Source organism: Anthonomus grandis, chromosome 13 (genome assembly GCF_022605725.1).
Source record: "Anthonomus grandis grandis chromosome 13, icAntGran1.3, whole genome shotgun sequence".
Taxonomy (NCBI): Eukaryota; Metazoa; Arthropoda; class Insecta; order Coleoptera; family Curculionidae; genus Anthonomus; species Anthonomus grandis.
The window spans coordinates 19,391,851-19,414,090 of NC_065558.1; the positions used below are offsets into that span (position 1 = coordinate 19,391,851).

At 33.4% G+C, this 22,240-nt stretch overlaps 1 protein-coding gene across 2 annotated transcripts in view; it reads left to right on the plus strand.

Moving 5' to 3' along the window:
• The window catches only part of LOC126744149 (protein DDI1 homolog 2), a 44,222-nt gene extending 22,463 nt beyond the window's left edge, over positions 1 to 21,759 (plus strand). Inside the window, exons 4-6 of one of the 2 annotated variants that reach the window (XM_050451506.1) lie at positions 2,717 to 2,923; positions 2,981 to 3,202; positions 21,329 to 21,759. In XM_050451506.1, the coding sequence (XP_050307463.1) occupies positions 2,717 to 2,923; positions 2,981 to 3,202; positions 21,329 to 21,570 (671 nt within the window). In that variant the 3' untranslated portion in view covers positions 21,571 to 21,759. Of the gene's footprint in view, positions 1 to 2,716; positions 2,924 to 2,980; positions 3,203 to 3,286; positions 3,448 to 21,328 lie in introns of those variants that run through there. The other variant, XM_050451507.1, reaches the window with a different exon arrangement.
• The last annotated feature ends 481 nt before the right edge of the window (positions 21,760 to 22,240 follow it).

Genomic DNA, 22,240 nt, shown 5'->3' on the forward strand with positions numbered 1-22,240 from the left:
TCCCAGGGCCTGGCGTGAGTCAGTGGTGTGTCCGATCCCCAAATCCTCCAGTCCTGAAAGTGTTTAAGATTTGCGTCCGATAAGTTTGCTTCCCGTAATCTCCAAAGTTCTCGAAAGAATAGTCTATATGCAGCTGTTATCATTTTTAATGTCAAATAAAATCCTCCCTTCCCATCAATCCGGTTTTAGGAAACATCATTACAGTACAGCTAGTTCACTTCTAAACGTCACTGATAATATCATGCGAGCTCCTGACAAAAATGATGAATTAAATTAACAAAGTTTAGAAGCTCCATACCTTTTGTAAAAAGAAATGATAAATGACGAAATTGAAAACAACGCCTATCATGGTGGCTTAGCTATGATCATGCCTGTAATGACTATTATACAGTGTGTTTCAGAACTATGGGATCTAGATGATAGCTCTTGATTTCTCGAAAGCATTTTATGTCATCGATCATGATTTGCTTGTAGCAAAACTGAAATATTATGGCTGTAGTGAGGTTGTTTTGTCCTTTTTTAAAACTTACTTGTGGCGTAGAACCCAGAAAGTGAGGGTGAATAATGAATATTCTGCTTCGAAAAATATTATTTCTGGTGTCCCACAAGGGTCGATCCTAGGCCCATCATTATTTCTTATATATACTTCAGATTTACCCGGTCTAGTTGAAGATTCTGAAATACATCAGTATGCTGATGACACTCAATACATACATTATTTTGACTGCTAATTTTGATAACGTGGCTGATACTACTAACGCTGATCTGAACGTAATAAATCAATTTTCAAAAGAGCATAACCTTGTCATTAATCCTAATAAAACAAAAATGGTTTTGTTTTCAAACCAAGGATCACATAAAAATATAATGGAAACTGTTCATATTCAATTGGATAACGAAACCATTTTGTTCTCTGATACTGTGAAGGTTCTGGGACTTAACATTTTTTATTTATTTTTAACCTTGGAAAGTTTGATCATGTATCAGACTCTATATTTCAGTTGAGGTGGTTAACGCTACCTTACCTATTCAAATTCTTTACTTCTACTTTACTTTATCGATTATATATTAGTCAAAGTCCCGAATATCTTTTTGAAAAGTTAATACCAAGAAACCAGGTTCACACTCGAAATATTAGATAAAATATCTTGACCATGTCGCACCATTCCACGGCTCTGTTCGAGCGATCTTTTACTTATAATGCCGTTAAGTTCTTTAATACTTATAAACCAATGTTTAATACTTCGTTAAATGTGTATAGGAAATGTTATAAACTTTTGTTTTTAAATCAATCCAAAATATAGTCTAGTGTTCTAGAATATAAATACTTTATATATACTTGTTTCTTTTTTTGCTTACTGCTTTACGTAAGGTAATCTAATATCATTCGTTAAGTAAATATAACTTATGTTAGGAGTATTGGGAAGTGTAAAGATACATACACTTGATTTTTTAATAGATATTTCGAAACCATTTATGACTGACCAGCTCCTAATAATAGTAAACATGTCACACAAGCTGTTCAAACATTGGTCATATTTTTTATCAATACTGTATATACAAAAATTATCAGCATACTGTACTAGACTATATTTACATAATAAGGTGTGTAAGTCGCTAGTCTACATGTTAAAGAGAAGAGGGCTCAAAACTGAGCCTTGGGGTAAACCCATATGTAAACCCATATCTAGAGCCAACTATTTCATTCTGAGAATTTCTTATGAAAACTTCTCTTACGCAATATAATAGAAAAATAGATTGTGTAATATTTTCTGGTATAAGAAATAATGTTATTAATTTGTGTTTTAGTATATTTAAGTCAACAGTATTTTAACCGATTTTTAATAGGTCTTTCTAATGTCTTTATATACTAATGTATATAAAGACATATATACTATTCTAATGTATTTAATACAAGAGAGAAGGGATATTGGCCTATAAGAGTTACCAACATTAGGGTCCTTGCCTGGCTTTTGGATAGGAACAACAATTACCTCTTGAAAATACTCGATTTCATAGTTATTTAAATAAATATCATTAAGTATGTCTAACATAACTTGTTTCGCATTCTTAGGTAAAAAAAAGTTATAAAATAATTAAATAATTCTTAGCTTATTAAAAAAAAAGTAATTCCATCTGATCTGACTACCTCAATCCGTCAACGTCATGCCGGCCGATAAGGTCACCATAATAAGTCACAGGCAATGAGCACAATTGACATGAAATATAATCGTATATTGAAATGTTCAGACATTCAGAAGCATGGGCAACCGCACTCTGCCAAGTTAAAGAGAGAAAAGCTTATTTTACTTACAAATTTAAAAATTACAAATAATATTGTTAACGAAAATTATAAAATAACAATCAATGCCATAGGATTCCAAGTAAGTTTCTGTAAATAGAGGAGAATTACAAAATTACATTATTGTAAGGTCATACAATTCGGGTAATACATGATACAAAATTAATATAAATGATAAATCAAATCTTAACAATAGTAGAAGTAAAGGCCTGAAACACTATGCGTAGATGGTTGTCAAAACCATTTTTAAATAGCCAATACTCAATGCCATCTATGCACACTCAGAGCAAGGGAATAGAACTCTCGATTTATAAGTTTTGCCATTTTATGAGTAAAATGGAATATTGAGATTGTAATATATTTAAATAATTTTAACGTAACATTGACACAATATATTTAAATATTATCGGTTAGGTGCCCAAACAACAATTATGTCAAGTAGATGTGCAGAAAGATGTAATATAATGAGACTGGTTGATACTAGATGGGCTGGTATAGCAAAAGGTGTGGGAGTACAAAGAATTATTGGGAGAATTCATATGGTGCAAATCCAGATAGAAAACGTTTATTTGACCACCAGTTTTTCAGTTTTGGAAGAGCAACCAATGGATATGTTACTAGGTGAGTTACTAACTAATTAAAGTGTGTTATGATGACATTGTTATTTATGTGAAATAGGTTTGGATATGTTAAAAAGACATCAATGCTGCATAGATTTGCATGCGAACGTTCTAAGAATAGGCACAACAAGCACTGAGACGCCCTTCTTGCCAGAGAGTGAACTTCCTGATTGTGCTAGACTTAGCACTTTATCCGAAGAGGACATCATTCAGAAGTCTAGAAAGGAAGCTGAAGATAGGGATCTACAAGCTGCTTTAAATAACAGTAGACAAGGTCCAGGTAAAAGATTTTCTTTGCTGTTAAAAGTTTTAGAAAATAATCATAAAACTATGCTTAAGTTAGTATTTCCGATGTTTTCTTTAGAAAAAAGAAGAACTAATTCCCCAAATACGTCAAGGCGCAACGATAAACAAACAAGAACACAGACAGTTCTAGGGAAAAGTTCTACCACAAAACGCTAGTTTCATGCCTTATCTTGTGCATTGTACATTTTGAATTATTATAATTATGTTCTTCGATAATAATTGTTACTTTTTTCTTGTACAAATTAAGTAGTTAAAGGCGGCTCATCGGATTTTCGAGAGTGAACGTAAAGTTTGATGGATTTTCCCGTACCTGATTAATACGGGGTGTAACAAAAGTCACAAACCATTTAATGAGGATGTTTCAAGAAACAGGTACTTCCTTTCTTTATTACGCTTCCTAAATTCCACAGAACTTTTCGAAAAGCTACACTCTTTAAGGATTAAAGTAAGTCCAGCTTTACTTAAAGCTTTCAAGACTCTTAGGCGTTTTAATCCTTGTTCTTCTGTTTCCGACATAATTAAAATGTCATCTAAATAGACCAGTGGGGTAGACCGTAGATAAAAGTGCAATTTCTAGTAAAAATTGGTTTTAAAAAACTTTGAGAGGTCACTTTTTTTCATTTTTGGTTCCTGTGGTAACTGTAACCTTAAGTTAATAAACTGGCTTGCCACAAAATTCTAACGTGAAGAAAAGCACTGGTATTATCAGTTTTTATGGATTCTGGTAAATGGCACTTTTTACCCCATGCATGGGGTAGAAAGTGACGCCCATGGGGTAAGTTGTGCCGTGATAGAATAGAATAGAAACTACGTAAGTAAGGCTGTTTTTAATACGTTTAAGTAAAAGTAAGAAGTGAACTACATTTCTAAAAGGTAAACAACTGAACAAGGAAATGTTAAAGAACGATTATTTTAACTTGCTTTGCCTTTTGTTTGAACTTGTTTCATCTTTTTCTGACTTATTGTTGCCTGTTCCTGCTCTAAGGCGTCCTTCTCGGGAGTGTCTGTGAGCACAGCGGTATATCTACGTTTTCTGCCCTTTGTCGATCCTGTTCGAGGTCCTGCTTTGGGAAGGGGTTTTACTATGTGTGGAGAAAATGTTTTCTTTCCTGGCCGATTATCAATGTTAGATGGTCCAGCAATTGGATTTTCAGCATTGTTTATATTTTTTACATCCTTTATTTTGCGTTGGTTGGTCATTTTCATTAAGGGCAGGATATTGACTATTTTCATTGGGTTGTTGAGAAGATTCATCAAAAAGAGTCCTTGAAGATTTTCATTGACGACTTGTGGTTTATTTTCAAGAAGTTGGTTGTCCTGATTGTCATTTCCGTTATGGGGAACTGGTCGATCTGTGACATATGCTGGAGCAAAATCAATGTCTGAGAATACGTCCCGATTATAAGGAAAAATGCCTAGGACACATCGCTAGGGGCTAAGCTGAATTAGCAATCCATGGAATATCATAAATTGTAATATTCTTTCCGGCATTACTTCTCATCCAGGCATCTTGGGCAGAAGATAGGTATTTCTTGAACGGGCCGTATACACCCACATCTAATGGCTGCAGCCGATGCGAGCAGTGGGGCGGAAACGATAATAAAACAATGCCATTATACAGGGTGTCCAAGATAAGAATCCTAAGCATGGGGATCTCGGTACCTGTTGGAGATACAGCTTCGGTTAAATTAGAAAAAAGTTGTGCTTTTTTTTTGTGACACTTTTGAAGTAGTACGTGATGGCGCTTTTAAATTTTATATCCGACGTTTCGTTTCCGAGAAACCACCATCAACTTTATTTTTTTATATGGCGCGAAAAGAAAGTACACCCTGTATCTGATTCCATTTTTTATTACAAATTCAACGATGTATCACATGTCACATTTTTTTTGTTAGTTAAAAGGAAAAATACAATTTTTCTTTTTTTTAAACATATTAAGTAGGCTTTGGAAACAAATGCTTTGACGTAAATACATTTTACCCTGTCACATATTTTTTATTAAATATTAATTGCCGTTGTTGTTACCGTGATTGTCGAGGTGTTGTTTGTTGAGTAATTATTGTTTTTATTATTTACTGTTGTCGTTATTATTGCTAAAATTGTGTTATTATCTTCAAATATGCCTAGTGGTCATTATAGTCATGAAGAGAAGTTTGACATGCTGTCGTGCTACATTTTGTGCTACAAAAATACTGTAAATACAGCAGCAATAAATCTTAAAAATTTCCAGATAGAAAGCAACCATGTAAATCCATTTTCTTAGAGTTGGCTCGAAATTTAAAAGAATATGGTTCGTTTAAAAAGCCTGTTTTATCTCGAAAAAAGGAATCTCTTGAAGAAACTCAAAATAATGTTTTACAAGCAGTTATTGAAAACCCCGAGATATCAACCAGGCAAATTGAAAAAAATGTAGGAGTGGCCAAATCTACAGCTCAGTTTATTTTACATAAAAACAGATATCACCCCTACAAATTTAGAATTTGCCAAGGACTTAAACCTGGGGATTTCGAACGACGTCGGCATTTTTTTGAGTGGTATACACGTGCCTGTGAAGAGGTTTTTAATTTTCCATCAAAAATAATATGGTCCGACGAAAGTATGGTCACTAATAATGGTATCTTTAACCGCCGCAATAGTCATTACTGGGTCCAACAAAATCCGCGTGTTAAGAAAATATCTAGACATCAACAACGTTTTGGGTTTAATATGTGGTGTGAAATTTTAGAAACCAAAATACTAGGTCCACTTATTTACCATTATTCATTAACAGCAGAACGATATCTTAATTTATTGCAAAATGATTTGGAAGACTGCTTAGATGATTTACCTCTGGCGCAAGTCAATAGCTGTTGCTTTTAACAAGACGGGGCTCCTGCACATAATTCTGGGCAAGTTCGACAGTACCTTTCGCAGCGTTTTCCTGAAAAGTGGATTGGAACCTCCAGTGAAGTGTCTTGGCCAGCGCGATCCCCGGACTTAACCCCTTTGGACTTCTTCCTTTGGGGATTTATTAAAAACCGAGTCTATCAACATTCTTTTGGAACTGAGCAGGAGTTACGAGAATATGTGACGGCGCTTTTCAAAGTATTACGCCAGAGATATTGCGTGATGTTTTAACTGCTACTGTAAGAAGATCATACTTATGTCTAGAAAATAACGGAAACCTGTTTGAACACCTGTTTTAAATTAAATTTATAAAATGCGTTAATTTTTTTGCTTTTTTCGTTATTTTTAAAATGTATTCATTATTTGTTGCATATCGTTAGAAAAATCATAAAACATTTGTCTATTACTGGTTATTTTTTTATTTATAAGTAGTACATTGCAAATCAATGCTTCATTTAGCTTCATCACTCTCTAAATAGATATTAAGAAAAATGTGACAGACTCGGTAACAGGTATTTACATACGTCAAAACATTTGTTTCCAAAGCTTACTTAAAAAATATGCTAAAAAAATAGAAAATTTGCATTTTTCCTTTCAACTAACAAAAAAAATGTGACATGTGATACATCATTGAATTTGTAATAAAAAATGGAATCAGATACAGGGTGTACTTTCTTTTCGCGCCATATAAAAAAATAAAGTTGATGATGGTTTCTCGAAAACGAAACGTCGGATATAAAATTTAAAAGCGCCATCACGTACTAGATCAAAAGTGTCAATGAGAAAGTGTCAATAGTTTTTTGATATCTTTTAAAATAAAGCCAGGAAAAAATAAAATCGATATTGGCAAATTTCCGTTTTTTCCAAATATCTCAGCAGGCCATGGAAATTTTTGAAATTTCTCAACGGCATGTAAATACGCTTCAAAGTGCACAACTTTTTTCTAATTTAACCGAAGCTGTATCTCCAACAGGTACCGAGATCCCCATGCTTAGGATCCTTATCTTGGATACCCTGTATTTCGCCAAATTTAACACTGATATAGCTAAATGCGAAATATGGTTATCTAACAACAGAAGGACTGGTGATTGCTTTGTCGGTTTTACATGTTTCATGAAATGCCTCATGAACAAAAGGAAGCTGTCTTCTGTCATCCATCCGGATGAATTTGCTGTACTAATACAGTCGGGTGGTCCACCCCGAATAAAATAATCTTTATGATTCTTTCGGGGAAAAAAAAAACATAGGTGGTATACAAAGCCCACTTGCAGCAACTGCTGTTGTAAGTGTTACATTTGTACCCCTGTCGCCTGAAGTAAGAGCACCGACTTGCCTTGACCCCTTCACTCCTACAATCTTCGGAGGTTTCAAGACTGTTGAAACTCCAGTTTCATCTGTATTCCATATGGAGAAAGCAGTGAATGAGTAGCGCTCCAAAACATTATTTAATTTTTCGAAAAAATCGGTTACATTTTTCTTGTTAAAAGATGTTGCCCTTCCTAAACTAGTGGCCTCAGGTGTTCGAATAGAAAGTCGTGGGTTTCTTTTTAGAAACGCTGCAAACCAGTCAGCTCCCGCTTGTTTGTTTTGTCGCCATGAGTCTGGCATATCTTTATTAACCCCTTGTTGCATGATTTTTTATTTTTGTCAGAAAAAAATATATAAGATAAATCAATGCGCACACGTAAATGGAAAAATACTTAAAAAATTATATATTGTGTTTTTATCAAAATTTTTAATAAAAAAGTGTATGTACCATATATGAAGCGCTATGCACTAACTATTTTTTAATCCATACTAAATAAGTTTTACAAACCTATTCAGTTATTCAGCATGGAATCGAATGAAATAATTTCTGTCTTTATTTAAGCATAGGGGTATTTGGCGCTTAACACAATAAATGTACGTCTGGGATTTGCACTCTGGATGCTTGCATCTATTTCTGTCATTCTCTCTCCATTCTGAAAAATGATCGATTCCGTCTTTTCGAACTTCAGTTTGGGGTATTTCAGTCGTAGGGCCACGTTTCTTCTTTTGCAAATAAGCATTTTCAAGATTGGCGCTAGGTCGTCCACGTTTTCTAGTTAATACAGATTTCCTACTGTTGCATAAGGCATCTGCAATAGCCACCTTAAAATCTGCAAGTGGCATATATATATATATATCATTTTGCCTTCTCCATAAAAGCCAACTATTTACAACGCACATGTCCATAAAATGAAAGAAAATGCGAAGATACCATTTCTTGGATCTAATTTTAATGCGATAGTAACCGAGCATAGAGTCTAATAAGTCTACACCTCCCATGTATTCATTATATTTCAAAATTGTTTGCGGGCATTCCACATTCTTGTAGCATTTCTCACTTCTAAAAAATCTTTGCTTAGTTCCCGTTGGCTGTGAACCGACGTAGGATGATAAAGTTGAGACAATTTTATTGTCATACCAGCAAACGGTACTTAACTTTACATCGTCTTTAGTAGCAGTTTTCTCTTGCCAAGATCCTCATCCAAGTTTTTTAAACTCTTTCTCGGACAGCATTTTACATTCTTGAACTCGATTCAAGCGCACAGTTCCAAGAGGATGGATACCATTCTTGGTCAAGTAAACCATAAGCGGGATGCTAGTAAACCAATTATCAAAAAAAATCTTATGATTTACGTGTTTGGGGACTCATTCAACAAGTTTCACCACCACATTACTACTAGTTCCCAAATCAGGAGCATCGGCAGGAACGATGTTGCTCTGAGAACCAGCAAAAATTTCGAAACTGTAACTAAAGCCGGAGATTCCACTCAGCACAAATACTTTAAAGCCCCACTTGTGTGGCTTTTTTGGATTATATTGATGGATTGTCGATCTGGCCTTAGTGGGAATAATTTGTTCATCGACCGCAATATGTTCTTCAACAGGAATTATATTTAGTCTTTCTGGTAAAGGTCTTATCTTGAATAACTTATCATGACCGGGCTTGCCACGAGGTATAAAATTATCATTATTATTAAAATGTATAAATCGTTTGATTTCTTCCCACCTGTTACATGTCATGACCCTAGATATGGCGGGGTGGCCTAAATGTGGTGACCAATAGTTCCTAGCTTGAGGCAATTGTATGATAGAAATATATAAACACATGCCAATAAATTGTTCTATTTCATCATCTGTAATAGAACCTTTCTGAGATTCTCTGAGTTCTTCTTTTCTGAGATTTCCGGTTCTCCAGGATCCTGGATTTATCTTCTCCGCAATTTCCTGGAGAGTCATATTTTCACTTTTAGCAGATTCCACATCCGTTTCAGGAATGGTTGTCTCGTCATAATCTCCTTCAGGCATAGAGTCATCACTTTCGTAGGCTAATATATTATGATGGTTTATTGGGATATTATTGTCTTCATCATTTGACAAATCGGGAACATCACTCTCATTATCCTCTGGTACATCCCTAATATATTTGCTGTTAATTCCGTAAAATATTTTCGGATCCATCTAAAACCAACCAAACTCTTATTACCACGTATATGTGCATGATATCCCATATATGCATCAAAACAATGTTTCTACCTAATGTCTAAAAAAATTAAAAATATTGCTTGAACACACCTTCAAATGAAAGTGCAACAAATAAACTATAAACGTCTATTTTTTTAATCACGAAACTAACTTTTTACTAAACAAAAATGATACTTTAAAAACATAAACATCGACTACACCGACAAATGTCATTCTCTACTGGCAAAGCGCGCCAAAAAAGCGTGCTTTGTTGCCGCGATTTCGGAATTGTTTTCACGTGTTTATTCCTCGGTCCCAAATATGCTACATCATGCATTTATTTAATTTTTAGATTCTAGGATCTTGAAAATATATTAATTTTAGTATGTATCATATATGACACAAGATGCAGCAAGGGGTTAAATTGGACTGCACACTCGTACGCTAGTCGACGCACTTCTTTTGGAGTTAAACCGAAGTATATTTGTGCAGACTGTGTTAAATATTTACTAAGTGCTGTCTCTTCCTCATCATTAAAAACCCTACGTGCTGATCTATATCCAAAGGTTTTGTCTGGATCGGTGTTGCGTCGCTGAATAAATCTATTCAAAGAGACTCGACATATCCCAAGATCTTTGGCTACCGACCTTATGGACTGTCCATTTTGTGTAACAAGCAGTGGCGAAGCGTACGAGTAGACAAGGTAGACACTGTCTACCCAAAATTATCCAGTTATTTTTCATTAATTTATCACGTAATTATTTCATGTAATTGTTGAATTAAAATTTAAAAAAATAACACAGAACGTAGTCGCTATTCTTACTATTATTATATAGTATCTAAACATGATTAATCCGAAGGCGCGCCCCGCCTGCCGCACCGATTAAGATAAAAATACAGGGCTGAGACCCAATTAATGTATACGAGCCCCAGGAAGACACATTGATATTTGTCTTCCGAAATTTGGAGCATATCGAATCAAATACGCATCAAGCAGGCTACAGAGGTCCGGCCGCATTCAGCCTATTACGTATGCAAAATTAACTCGCGGGGAAGACATTCCAGCTTTTGTCTATCGAAGTCGACCAGCTATTTTATTATGCTGTTGAGGGTTATTGTTTATGAACACGCTTGATCTGGTCGGCCGCAATACATCTTCAGTTTTGTCTGCATTTGGTGGGGGCGCTATAGTAATTTAATAATTAGTATTTTTATTTTTGGGTGTATAGAAAAGGTTTTTTTAGTGGTTATTTATGAACGACTGTTCGATATTGGCAATTGTATTTTAGTTGTGTTTTTTTGTAAGTAGTATTTATTTTTATCTATCTATCTTTTTATGCTCGTAGTAATTATTTATTTCTTTTTTATATCACTACATCATTTTTTCTTTGAGTTAATATTTCATGCGCTTCCATTCTGTATTTCATTAAAGTGAATAATATTGAATACACATTTTTTTCTAATTAACGATTTTTATTGTTTGTCTACCCGAAAAAAAGTTCACGCTTCGCCACTGGTAACAAGATCAGCTGCGCGATGCATTCCTTCTAAAGAAGTTTGCCTTCTCCCAGTTTTCCTGGCATAAGTTCGCATTCTGAAAAAAAAAATTTAATTAATCATTCTGCATAGTGGGGTAAAAAGTGCCACATAGAACGTGTGTGGCACTTTAGACCCCAACATGTTTTTTTCCAATACTATTGATTATAGCAAAAAAGGCTATCTGAAATTTGAAGATTTGACAGCACTGTATGAAAATAGAATCAATAAGGTATCAGATCAAACTTACCTGATTTAAATTCGATGAAAAATAGCTTCTTCCGAACAAAAAATATACTATGGCAAATTTTTACGTATTAGTGCACAAAACACAAAATGATGCGTCCTTTCGCTTACACGGCTATTAGAACACTGAATGCATGGGCTCGTCTGGCGGCGGTATAGGACTGATCTTAGAATGTTAGTGTCGAGCGCATTTCGGTTAATTTAAAAAAATGGCGGCAAGTGACACTTTCTCCCCGTGGCACTTTTATCCCCGGTCTACCCTACATACCCATATGCCAACTCTCCCAAAGCTGTTTTGATCGCTCTTTGGAACACCGCCGGAGCGTTAGAAAGTCCAAACATGGCATACGATTGTTATAATCGACAGTCCGCCTTGGAATTCCCAAATCCGTCAAAATTTGACGGTTAATCGTTCCGGCCTTATGAAGTCCAATGATAATACCTTCTGTTTCTACCGATAACTCTTTTGTTTTAGCCATTTTAAAGATTGTTAAAAAACCAGCAAAGAAACGGTGACAATCGTCAATAAGCAAGCGAAATTATTTACCAATGTTACACAAAATCAATTCTTGAAGACTAAACACCTTTAAATGTTTCAAATTTCATCGGAAACGAGCTGTAAACAGATTAGTTTTTTAGAAGAAGTGCATATTTTCAGTACATTGTTTGTTATTTGCAAAACTATTTTTAAATACTCAGTGTTTTTCAACGAACCATAGTTGATAGGTATGCTTAAGCATATATGCAATCTACAAAAGAGATACAATCTAAATATAGGTATAAAAATAAGATTTTTGTATCTAATTTAAAATATTAAAAAGAATACATGGTGGGCAAATACTTTTGAGCGGTAGTGTAGATACAACCCGAGCTAATAAAAGCGTGTTTATTAATAAAAGCGTGTTCATTTATATCTTTAAGTGTTATAAAATGTGGTATGCCATTTAAAGCATTAATTTAATATAGCACAAATTATTATAAAGTAATAACGAGTTGAAGTGGTATAGCATAAAATTTTTAAAACTTTTTAACAGTTATGTTAGACTAACTGTGGTACAAATTTCGTCTAGGTCGAATCCGCAGTTAGTTATAATTGTTTAAACCAACTTGAAAGACAAAAAAATCATGCCTCATTTTGTGAATTAATATACAGATACAAAAGTTTTTTTTTAAATTTTTAACAACCCTACATCTTTGCTATAAAACTTTTTGCTCTACTTCGTAAAGTTTAGGCGCTATCTTTGTCATACGCCTTATTGACGCACCCCGTATACGTTTATAGATATTATTTTAGATAAAAAAAATGATGTACCTATACCAACTATCAACACTAATTTATATATGTACAGGGTCTTTCCCCATATATTGACCCCCCTCCCTACAGGAGTAATGCGAAAAGTTAAAAAAAAAATTTAATACAAAACTTTTGGGGTTTTACTTTAAATGTTTGAATCCGATGTCAAATTTTTTTTGTCGTTTAGAAACGTCAAATTTTGACAGATGATCAGTTTTTTCTTATGGAACACCCTGTATATGACTTCATGGTTAAAAAGAGCCGAATTTTCTGATTTCAAATATATATAGTTTAACTATGTTTTATTAAACCGTTTCGGAAATATCGGGCTCCAAACTTTAAAAAAATAATATATTGAGGATCTTGGTAGGCGCTGCGTTGTTATCGTTTGGCATTTATTAAAAAACAAATCATTCAGATGACATTGTCATTTCTTGTTTGTTGACCCATACGTGTTAAAAAATGCCGTACAGTGATGAAGAAAAATGTGACATCGTTCCGGCAAAAAATACGTTTAAAAATATAGAACGAGCATTTTGCATCAAGAAAACTCTACGAAGAAAACGTCGGACAGTTCTTGTCGATCCAGAAGAAGAATTACAAATTTTGCTATATTTCGAAGGTAGCTAAGTTTTTACTAATTTTTGAATACATTTAGATCTACGCTATTATGTTCGGGCCTTTGTCTCTCTCTCAAATTGCCCATCAAAAATGTTGAATTTCTTTTTAGAACACCCAAATCATTCCATAGAAGATGCCAGCATTTACTTTGATCGATCGGCCAAAAAAATTTATTCAACTCTGAAAAAGTAAAACTTTAAATATAGAGTAAAGAAATAAACGGGTGGAATTTTGTCAAGAGATGCTAGTGCTAAAAGAAGAAGATAATAACTTTTTTTAAAAAAAATTATGGACCGACGATTGCACCTTTACAACCGGGGGCATTTACAATCGAAAAAATGTTCGCTTTTAGTCAAGAACAAACCCCCGAATAACAAGGGAAATTAAGTCTCAAGGGCGGCAATCTCTACATGTATGGTGTGGAATTTTAAATGACCCGGTCATAGGACCTATTTTTTATAACGGCAACTTGGCGGGAGAGAGATACCTAGAGATGCTTACTTATCAAATTGCAGCTAAAATTGAAGATCTACCCACAAGGCAATACTAGCAAATAGTTTGGCATCAAGATGGTACCCCACCGCATAATGTGTTACCTGTTTTGAGATTTTTAAATGAAAGATATAACCTGTGGATTGGACGAACTGGGCCAATTCGTTGGCCACCAAACAGCCCAGACCCTGACACCTCTTGACTCATTTCTGTGGGGTTACCTGCAAAATAAAGTTTACGAACAGAGAACTGAAAATGTCGAGGAGCTCCGCAGAAAACTTATTACCGCGATAGATGATATCAATCAAAATCATAGACAATTTATAAGGAATACAATACACAAAATTGAGCAGGATTATATAAACTGTTTTGATAATGGTGGTGGTCATATATAGAGCAGTTATAGTTATAATTATGTCTAAATTAAAGTTTAACAATTGTTAAACTAATGTATCCTTGTCAACAAAAAGATGATAAATATCACCTTAGTAATAATAAATCTTCTGTTTTTATTGTTTCTACTCAATTCATTTATCTTAAAAAAAACGCCAAACAATAACAATGCAGCGCTTACCAAGATCTTCAATATATTATTTTTTTAAAGTTTGGAGCCCGATATTTCCGAAACGCTTTAATAAAACATAGTTAAACTATATATATTGGAAATCAGAAAATTCGGCTCTTTTTAACCATGAAGTCATATACAGGGTGTTCCATAAGAAAAAACTGATCATCTGTCAAAATTTGACGTTTCTAAACGAAAAAAAAATGACATCAGATTCAAAAATTTAAAGTAAAACCCCAAAAGTTTTGTATTAAATTTTTTTTTTTAACTATTCGCATTACCCCTGTAGGGGGAGGGGGTCAATATATGGGGAAAGACCCCGTACAGTAGTGGCCAAAAGTAGATAGACGAAAGTATTATTTTCATATAATTGTTTAAAGATTTACCCACAGGTCCCCTAGATTTTAAATTATTGTTATTTGTAAGGCGGTCTATAAAAAGATACCAATAAATTTCAGTTAAATATTTTGCTTGCTATCAGATAAAGCAATAATATAAATATAGCTGGTCAAAAGTAGATAGACAAAAACAATTTTGGAATTATTTTTTTGTCTAGATATTTATAAAATAAAATTAGTATAGTATTGCTTCTCTTTAACTCAAGGTGCAACATGCCACGCGGAATTAGATTCTCTCTTGATTTAAGACAACGCATTATTAATGCATATCGCGCGGGTGATCGTCAAATTGATATTGCTCGTAGATTTGATGTTAAAAGAAAAGCTGTTTGGGCGATTATCAAAAGATATGAAAGGACAGGATCATTAGAGCCAAAAAATAAATCTGGTCGACCAAAAAAAATGGACATTAGATCTGTACGCAAATTAAAACAAATTAGCCAGAATAACCCTTTCATGACTTCTCGTCAAATTCAGATAGAATTACAGGCTCTAGGGATTTGTAATATGTCCTCAAGGACTGTAAGACGAAGGTTGGTAGAAGAGAATCTATTTGCACGTAGGCACCGAACATAAACTAGAATAGAAGGATCACTCTAAGCGCCGCCCAAAATGTTGCCTTTCTCACTCGCTTTCTGATGCTACTCTTTTTTGCTGCCCGGTGGCGAATTTAGGTCTCATTCGGCGCGTCGATGTTTATTTGTGTCCGCGTACAGGCTTACTTATCGCATAAAACCTTTGGTGGTTAGTATACAGGGGCGTCTTCAATATTAGAACTATAATAGCGTTGTGCGGAAATTTTGGACTTTAAAAATTACATAATTTACTGCTGTGATTAATGCATATTATTTAGTTTATGATCAAATAATAGAGTACTGTTGGATAAAAATAAATATTTTTTTCATTGCTTCTTAAAACTCGAGCTATGAAATAAATATATGGTGTCATATTTTTAATATACATATTTTATTATTACAGTTATAATTACATATTTTATTATGACACCATAACTCTTTTATATTTAGAGTGTCAGCCGCCTTTTTTTATTGGAAAGAATATCCGACTCAATACAGTGAATAGTAAACACAATACGAGGTTTTAACTCAGAGCTAATCACAATTCTTTTGTTGGTACAGGCTGAAATATCACTAAACACTGTGTTCAAAATAAGAATAAACATCATGGGAATCTCTGTAATGGCAAATAATACCAGGTTATATAAATGGAGGAAAGACTATATACAATTTTTTTAAATAAAAATGGATGAGTTCACAGAAAAAAATACACGCTTTTCTTCAGTATTTCTTTAATATCTCGGAAAATTGAGATCCTACAAAAAAATCTAATAAACAAAAGTTGGTTTAAAAATAAAAGATTGGCTTTTGTTTGATTTATCTAGGTGCAATAGGCGCCGAGATACAACTGTGTGAACATAACCCCTTTTTTTAGATAATATAATGTAATAAAATATAATGACGTAAAATAATAACTTGAAATAATTTAAAAAAATCACGTTTTTTAGACAAATATCTAGCACATTTTTTCAAGTATGTACACTGTGTCCGATTTTGGATGAGACTGCAGGGTATCTCTGTCATTTTTTAAGAAGCCACAAACAGAAATATTCTAACTACTTTTGTTCCTGAAATACAGGGTGAAAACGAAAATGTTCACTTTTGGAGATGTTATTATTTCTCATGCCCTGTATAAGATAGAATAAAAATGAAAACTGCTTATAATAGATATTTTTACATAAAAGTCAGTGGCGTATTTAATTTTTTTTTCTAATGCACTGTTTTTAAGATTGGGCACAAACTTGGTATTTTTTCCTATTCTTTAGTAAATTTTAGCTTCAAAAATCAGAAAAATCCATATTTATTTTTGTTTTTAATAGTAGGCCATGAATTCTTACACACATGCATTTAATTATTACTTTTTTAAAACGCCGTGTGATTTAAACCTGTTTATTTAACTATATTTTAAACATTAACTTAAAATATTAATATAAACATAAAAATGTTAAAAACAAAAAAAATATATCGGACCAGGTTTAACATTAAAAACTAATTAGTAATTACAAGAATCAAATTAGAAAATTAATTACAAAAACCAAAAAAAAAACAACAAATATAAATTTAATAAAACTGTTCAAACTGCTGTCCATTTTGTCTTATACAAAAACCACATACAGTCTGTATTCGTCTTAAGGCATTTAAAATTATAAAGGGTTGCCTTTGTAAGTTTATGAATGCTTCTTCAGTTGTCGCTCGGAGTTCATTTATATTATTATGCCGATTTGCATAAATTTTATTTTTTAAGTACGACCATACAAAAAAGTCCAAAACACTTAAGTCCGGTGACCTCGGGGGCCATCTGATTGGCCCGTGTGTGCCAATCCAACGTCTATCAAAATGGGCACTTAAATATTCTCTAACTACCCTTGAATTATGAGCGGGCGCTCCATCTTGCTGGAAATATATTTGATGTCGCTGGGCTAAAGGTATGTCCTCTAGCAACTCTGGCAAATTATTTTGCAATATATTTAGATATCGTTGGGCAGTTAAGCTACCCTCAAAAATTGTATATACAATTTTAGTGCCCAATACAAAACAGGAAACACTAAAACCAAATCGGCCTTGTTGCTGTCGTTCAAAAGTAATATGTTGGTTTTCTTGATACCAATGTCTGGTATTTTGCCTATTAAATATGCCACTACTGCTTATATGGGATTCGTCAGACCATATTACCTTTTTTACAAAATCCGGATCTTCATTAGTTTTGGTTAAAAACCAATGAGCTTGGAAACGACAATTCGATTATTTTTTAGCAAAAAAGAGCAGGCTCCAACTTAAATTTAGCAATTTATTTCAGTTCTCTAGCATTTATAGTTACTTCACAATTAATTTTCAAAGTTCGAATAAATACGCCATGTTTAATTTTTTCCTTGTACCGCGCGGCCGGGATGATACGTCACAGGCGCCCAAGTGGACGCAACGACCGACGCTAGCATGTCGACCGCGCACGCTTCTTTGTCAAAATATCGCCTGGGTACTAGGCTGTGGCTGGCTGGCTAGCGAGCGCTCTATAATACACCGTCGCGTCGCGTCGGCGTCTATGACGTAGCGCGTAATTGGGACGGAATCTCGGGAGGTATAAAAAACCCCAGACTAGCAGCCTTATAACTTTGCAAATACTTACCCTAACGACTTGAAATAAACGCCCTTGTTCTTATAAACTTATGTTGTATTTATTTTTGGGAAAATATATATATATTTTTTTTAATTTTCCAAGCCCATTAGAAAATTCCAGTCGTTTAAACGGATCGTCAGGATGCTCTTGAATAATATTTATCTTATACGGTTTAAATTTATGCTTTTTTTAAATTTTTTGCACTTTTGTTTTGGAAACTCCTATCTCTTCCTCTATCTTTCTACAGGAAATTTGGGGTCTTGCTTCCACACACGCTAAAACATTAATTTCGCCAGCTTCATTTCTATCAACATGGGGTTGCCTAGGTTTTGAATAGCAGCCATAATTTAAAAGATTAGATTTTAACCGGAATACCGTAGCCCGAGATGGCTGACGTCTTTCTGGAAACCTAATAAGATCTTTTTTATTTTTTGAATTTTGTAACAAAATAAAATAAGCTACAGCTTTACCTATTTAAATATAATTGCTGCGCCGCTTCGACATTTTCGTTAGAAAGGTTTAAACATTTTATAATATCATACTTTTCAAAATTTTGGAATTCCATATTTTCACCGTCAGCCATCATTATTGATATGTATTGAGTCTGTTTGTGACTTAGTTTCCATGAATGCAATAAACAAAACATTTTTTTATGCATGTGTCAAAGAATTCATGGCCTACTATTAAAAAAATAAACATAAATATGGATTTTTCTAATTCTTTGAGCTAAAATTTATCAAAGATTAGGTTGTGATACATCAATGTATTCAGAAAAAAAAATGCAAAAATTTGACGTTAAAATATACAGGGTGTTCCATTTAAAAAATACCAAGTTTGTGCCTAATCTTAAAAACAGTGCATTGGGAAAAAAAATTAAATACGCCACTGACTTTTATGTAAAAATATCTATTATAAGCAGTTTTCATTTTTATTCTATCTTATACAGGGCCTGAGAAATAATAACATCTCCAAAAGTGAACATTTTCGTTTTCGCCCTGTATTTCAGGAACAAAAGTAATTAGAATATTTCTGTTTGTGGCTTTAAAAGTTTTACAAAAAAGTGATACAGGGTCGCGAAAACCGCAAAGCTCTATCTTAAAAAATGACAGAGATACCCTGCAGTCTCATCCAAAATGGGACACAGTGTACTATCAAAAACTTTAAACATAAACTTGATTGTAAGTCATTAATATAAAAATTAAAAAAGTTAGGAATAAAACAAAAATAATTGCAGTTTTAAAAAAATTTATCATAAAAAATTATGTATTTATTTCAAAAATTAAAGCGTAGCCTTCTACAATGGACTATATATAGGTACCAATAATATGTTCAAAAAGTATCAGCGATTTAGAGTACATATTTTTTTAAATCGTGATTTTAATCTAAAAAAATGCAAAATTTTTGGTAATATTTTGTTATTAGTGGTGGTTTTTAATAGTGAAAGCTATCCGATTTATTATTAGTTGCATTGCAATCATTTGAAAGATATAAATTTTAGCCACTTATACTGTCTAACCATACTTAAAACTGCATTTTTTTCGTCATTAAGGGTGGTTTTTAAGGGTTTAAGTTTCAAAATATGGTTGTGTACTATAATCCCCAATGTAAAACTATATTTATTTTGCATATTTATATGAATTCTAGGTTGTAAAACACCTATTTTCGTTTTATTTTAATTGTAACCACTACAACTGTTCTTTCATCCTCTATTTTAAAAGCAAATAATTAGGCATTTAATAAGTTTTTTTTATTTAACTGCCTTTTTATATTTCACTGTTACCGAGTTCCATATGCTGAGTGTTGCTATCACATTATTATGTAAATTTTATTAAATATTTAAAAAATGGGTATATTAACGAAGTTATTATTAATTAAGTGTATGTAATATTAGGTAGGTAGTTTTTTGGTCAGTTGAGAAAAGAGCGTGAAAGAAACTTAAAGCTAAGATTCGGTTGTGTACATTCTAATAAACTTAATTTTAAAGCTGTGTGTGCTTGGTAAGGCCAAGTGTTTTTCTTACAGTTATTTGTTCAAGAGAGATACTTAATAATATTCTTTCAATTTCATTTTAACAATAATACAAAGTGCCTTTAATTTCAAAAAATTCCATATATTACACGCCGCCCGCCGCGATGTACGAAAATATTCCTTATTAAAAATGTTTTAAACACCTCCCGTATCGATTTATTCCAGCCACATTTCTATCCTCATAGTGAAGCGCCCATGTTTAACCCTCGTATTGTAAAGGATTGCCGCGGAAACTAAATAATGATTTACGACCGCGTAAAAAAAGTCGGCACTGTTTAGAAGTCCCTATTTCAAACGGCCGCAAGAGAGTGAACCTACTGTCTTGTTCTTTATACTGTGACGTAGGCCAGCAAAAAAACCATTGCTTTCAAAAAAGAATCGCTTAGCCCGATTGGAATTTGCCCGTCAGCATATACACTGGACAAAGCATGAATGGAAACGTGTTTGCTGGAGCGACGAATGGAAGTTTAATTTGTTTAATTCCGATGGAATTCAATATGTTAGACGACCTTCTGGCCAGCGTTTGAATACCAAGTACACAAAACCCACAGTTAAGCATGGAGGTGGATCAGTGATGGTTTGGGGTTGCTTTTCAGGTTATGGAATGGGCCCATTACATCGCATAGAGGGCATAATGGACAGGTTTATAATGCACAGGCATATTCTCAGAGATGTTATGTTGCCCTATGTCGAAGACAATTTGCCATTGAGATTCCAATTCCAGCAAGATAATGACCGGAAGCATTCCTCGAAAATTATGAAGCAATTTTTCGAAGAAGAAAAAATACCAGTTTTAAAATGGCCATCCCAGTCACCCGATTTTAATCCCATCGAAAATTTATGGGAAATTGTAGATCGTGATATTAGGGATACAAACTATTCAATTTATTTGAATAGTTTGTATTATTTATTCACCTTTATGGTGAATTATTCAAACGGTTGCAACAGAAATGGAAAATTATTGGTTTTAAACTCATAGAAAATCTTATTGAATCAACGCCACGTAGATATCAGGCTGTAATAGACAATAATGGGTATTTTACAAAATACTAATATTGTAGATGGTTTAGTTTGTAATTAAAAATAAATACTTCGAAAATAAAAGAGTATTGGTTATTTTTTAAATTTGATCTACTTTTGTCCAGCGTAAATTTAGTTATTTCTTATTATTTACCAAATTAGGTGATTGTTTCTAAAGAATGTTTTATTATTTTTATACATGTTTATGTTGCCCATAATATACTTAAATATCTTTATTATAGATTTTTTTTTTTTTTAACTATTTGTCTATCTACTTTTGGCCATTACTGTATAACAAAAAATCTATCATCATCTAACAAAAAAATCTTCTCCTAGACTCGTCAAATTTATCAGGATCCACATCATCTGTTGCTCCTCACAGCACTACTACTTCTGCAACACCAAATTCGACACAGCCTAACACAATTTTGCCCACCGACAGATTCACTGATGCTGACGTAACTGAATTAATGAGTATGGGGTTCAATAGGGAACAAGTTTTCTTTGAGATGCGTAGATTTAATGGGGAAAAGAACCAGGCCGTGGCCGCCTTGTTCGCAAAGTCTTTTAAATTCTAGATTTCGCGAAAATTTGAGAGTGAATATGAAAGCAATAGACCATAATATTATATTATATTATATTATTGGCGGAATGTAAGTCATGCATGCATGTACTAATTATGTATCTATATTAATTAATTTAATATTTTTTAGTCATAATAGTCTATACAGAGAGTCATTAAAATGTCGTTAAAAATTTTACATAAATTAGAATATTTTTTACCCTAATCTAAAAAAATAAAGTTAGAAAAGAAAATTAAATATCGAAAGGATTTATCGGGCCACTGCGAAAGTGGGGAATCAGATAAAATAAAGATAGTGCAGTGCTTGTTGACACGCGTTTCTGCTTATTGGCTTCTTCAGAGCAAGGCAATCAGAAAACCAAAGCAAAAAAAACAAACCTCTTTATCTGCTTCCCGACTACCCACTGAGTATCCCGACCCCGGTAAGCGACGAAGAAAAATAAATTGACGAAACGTTTAACAAAAAGATCATAGCATAGTTCTTTGGGAACTTACCAATTCACTTACCATCCAAAACAAAGTTTTCACATTAAGAAATTAATTTAATCAGCTACGCGTGTTTCGCCCCAAACCGAAGCTGAAACTTATTAAATATTTAAATTTTTTTCTTGAGACCTAGACTTTGTCTTTTGTTTGTTTAGTGTCTTCTAGAGACAAAGACGAGA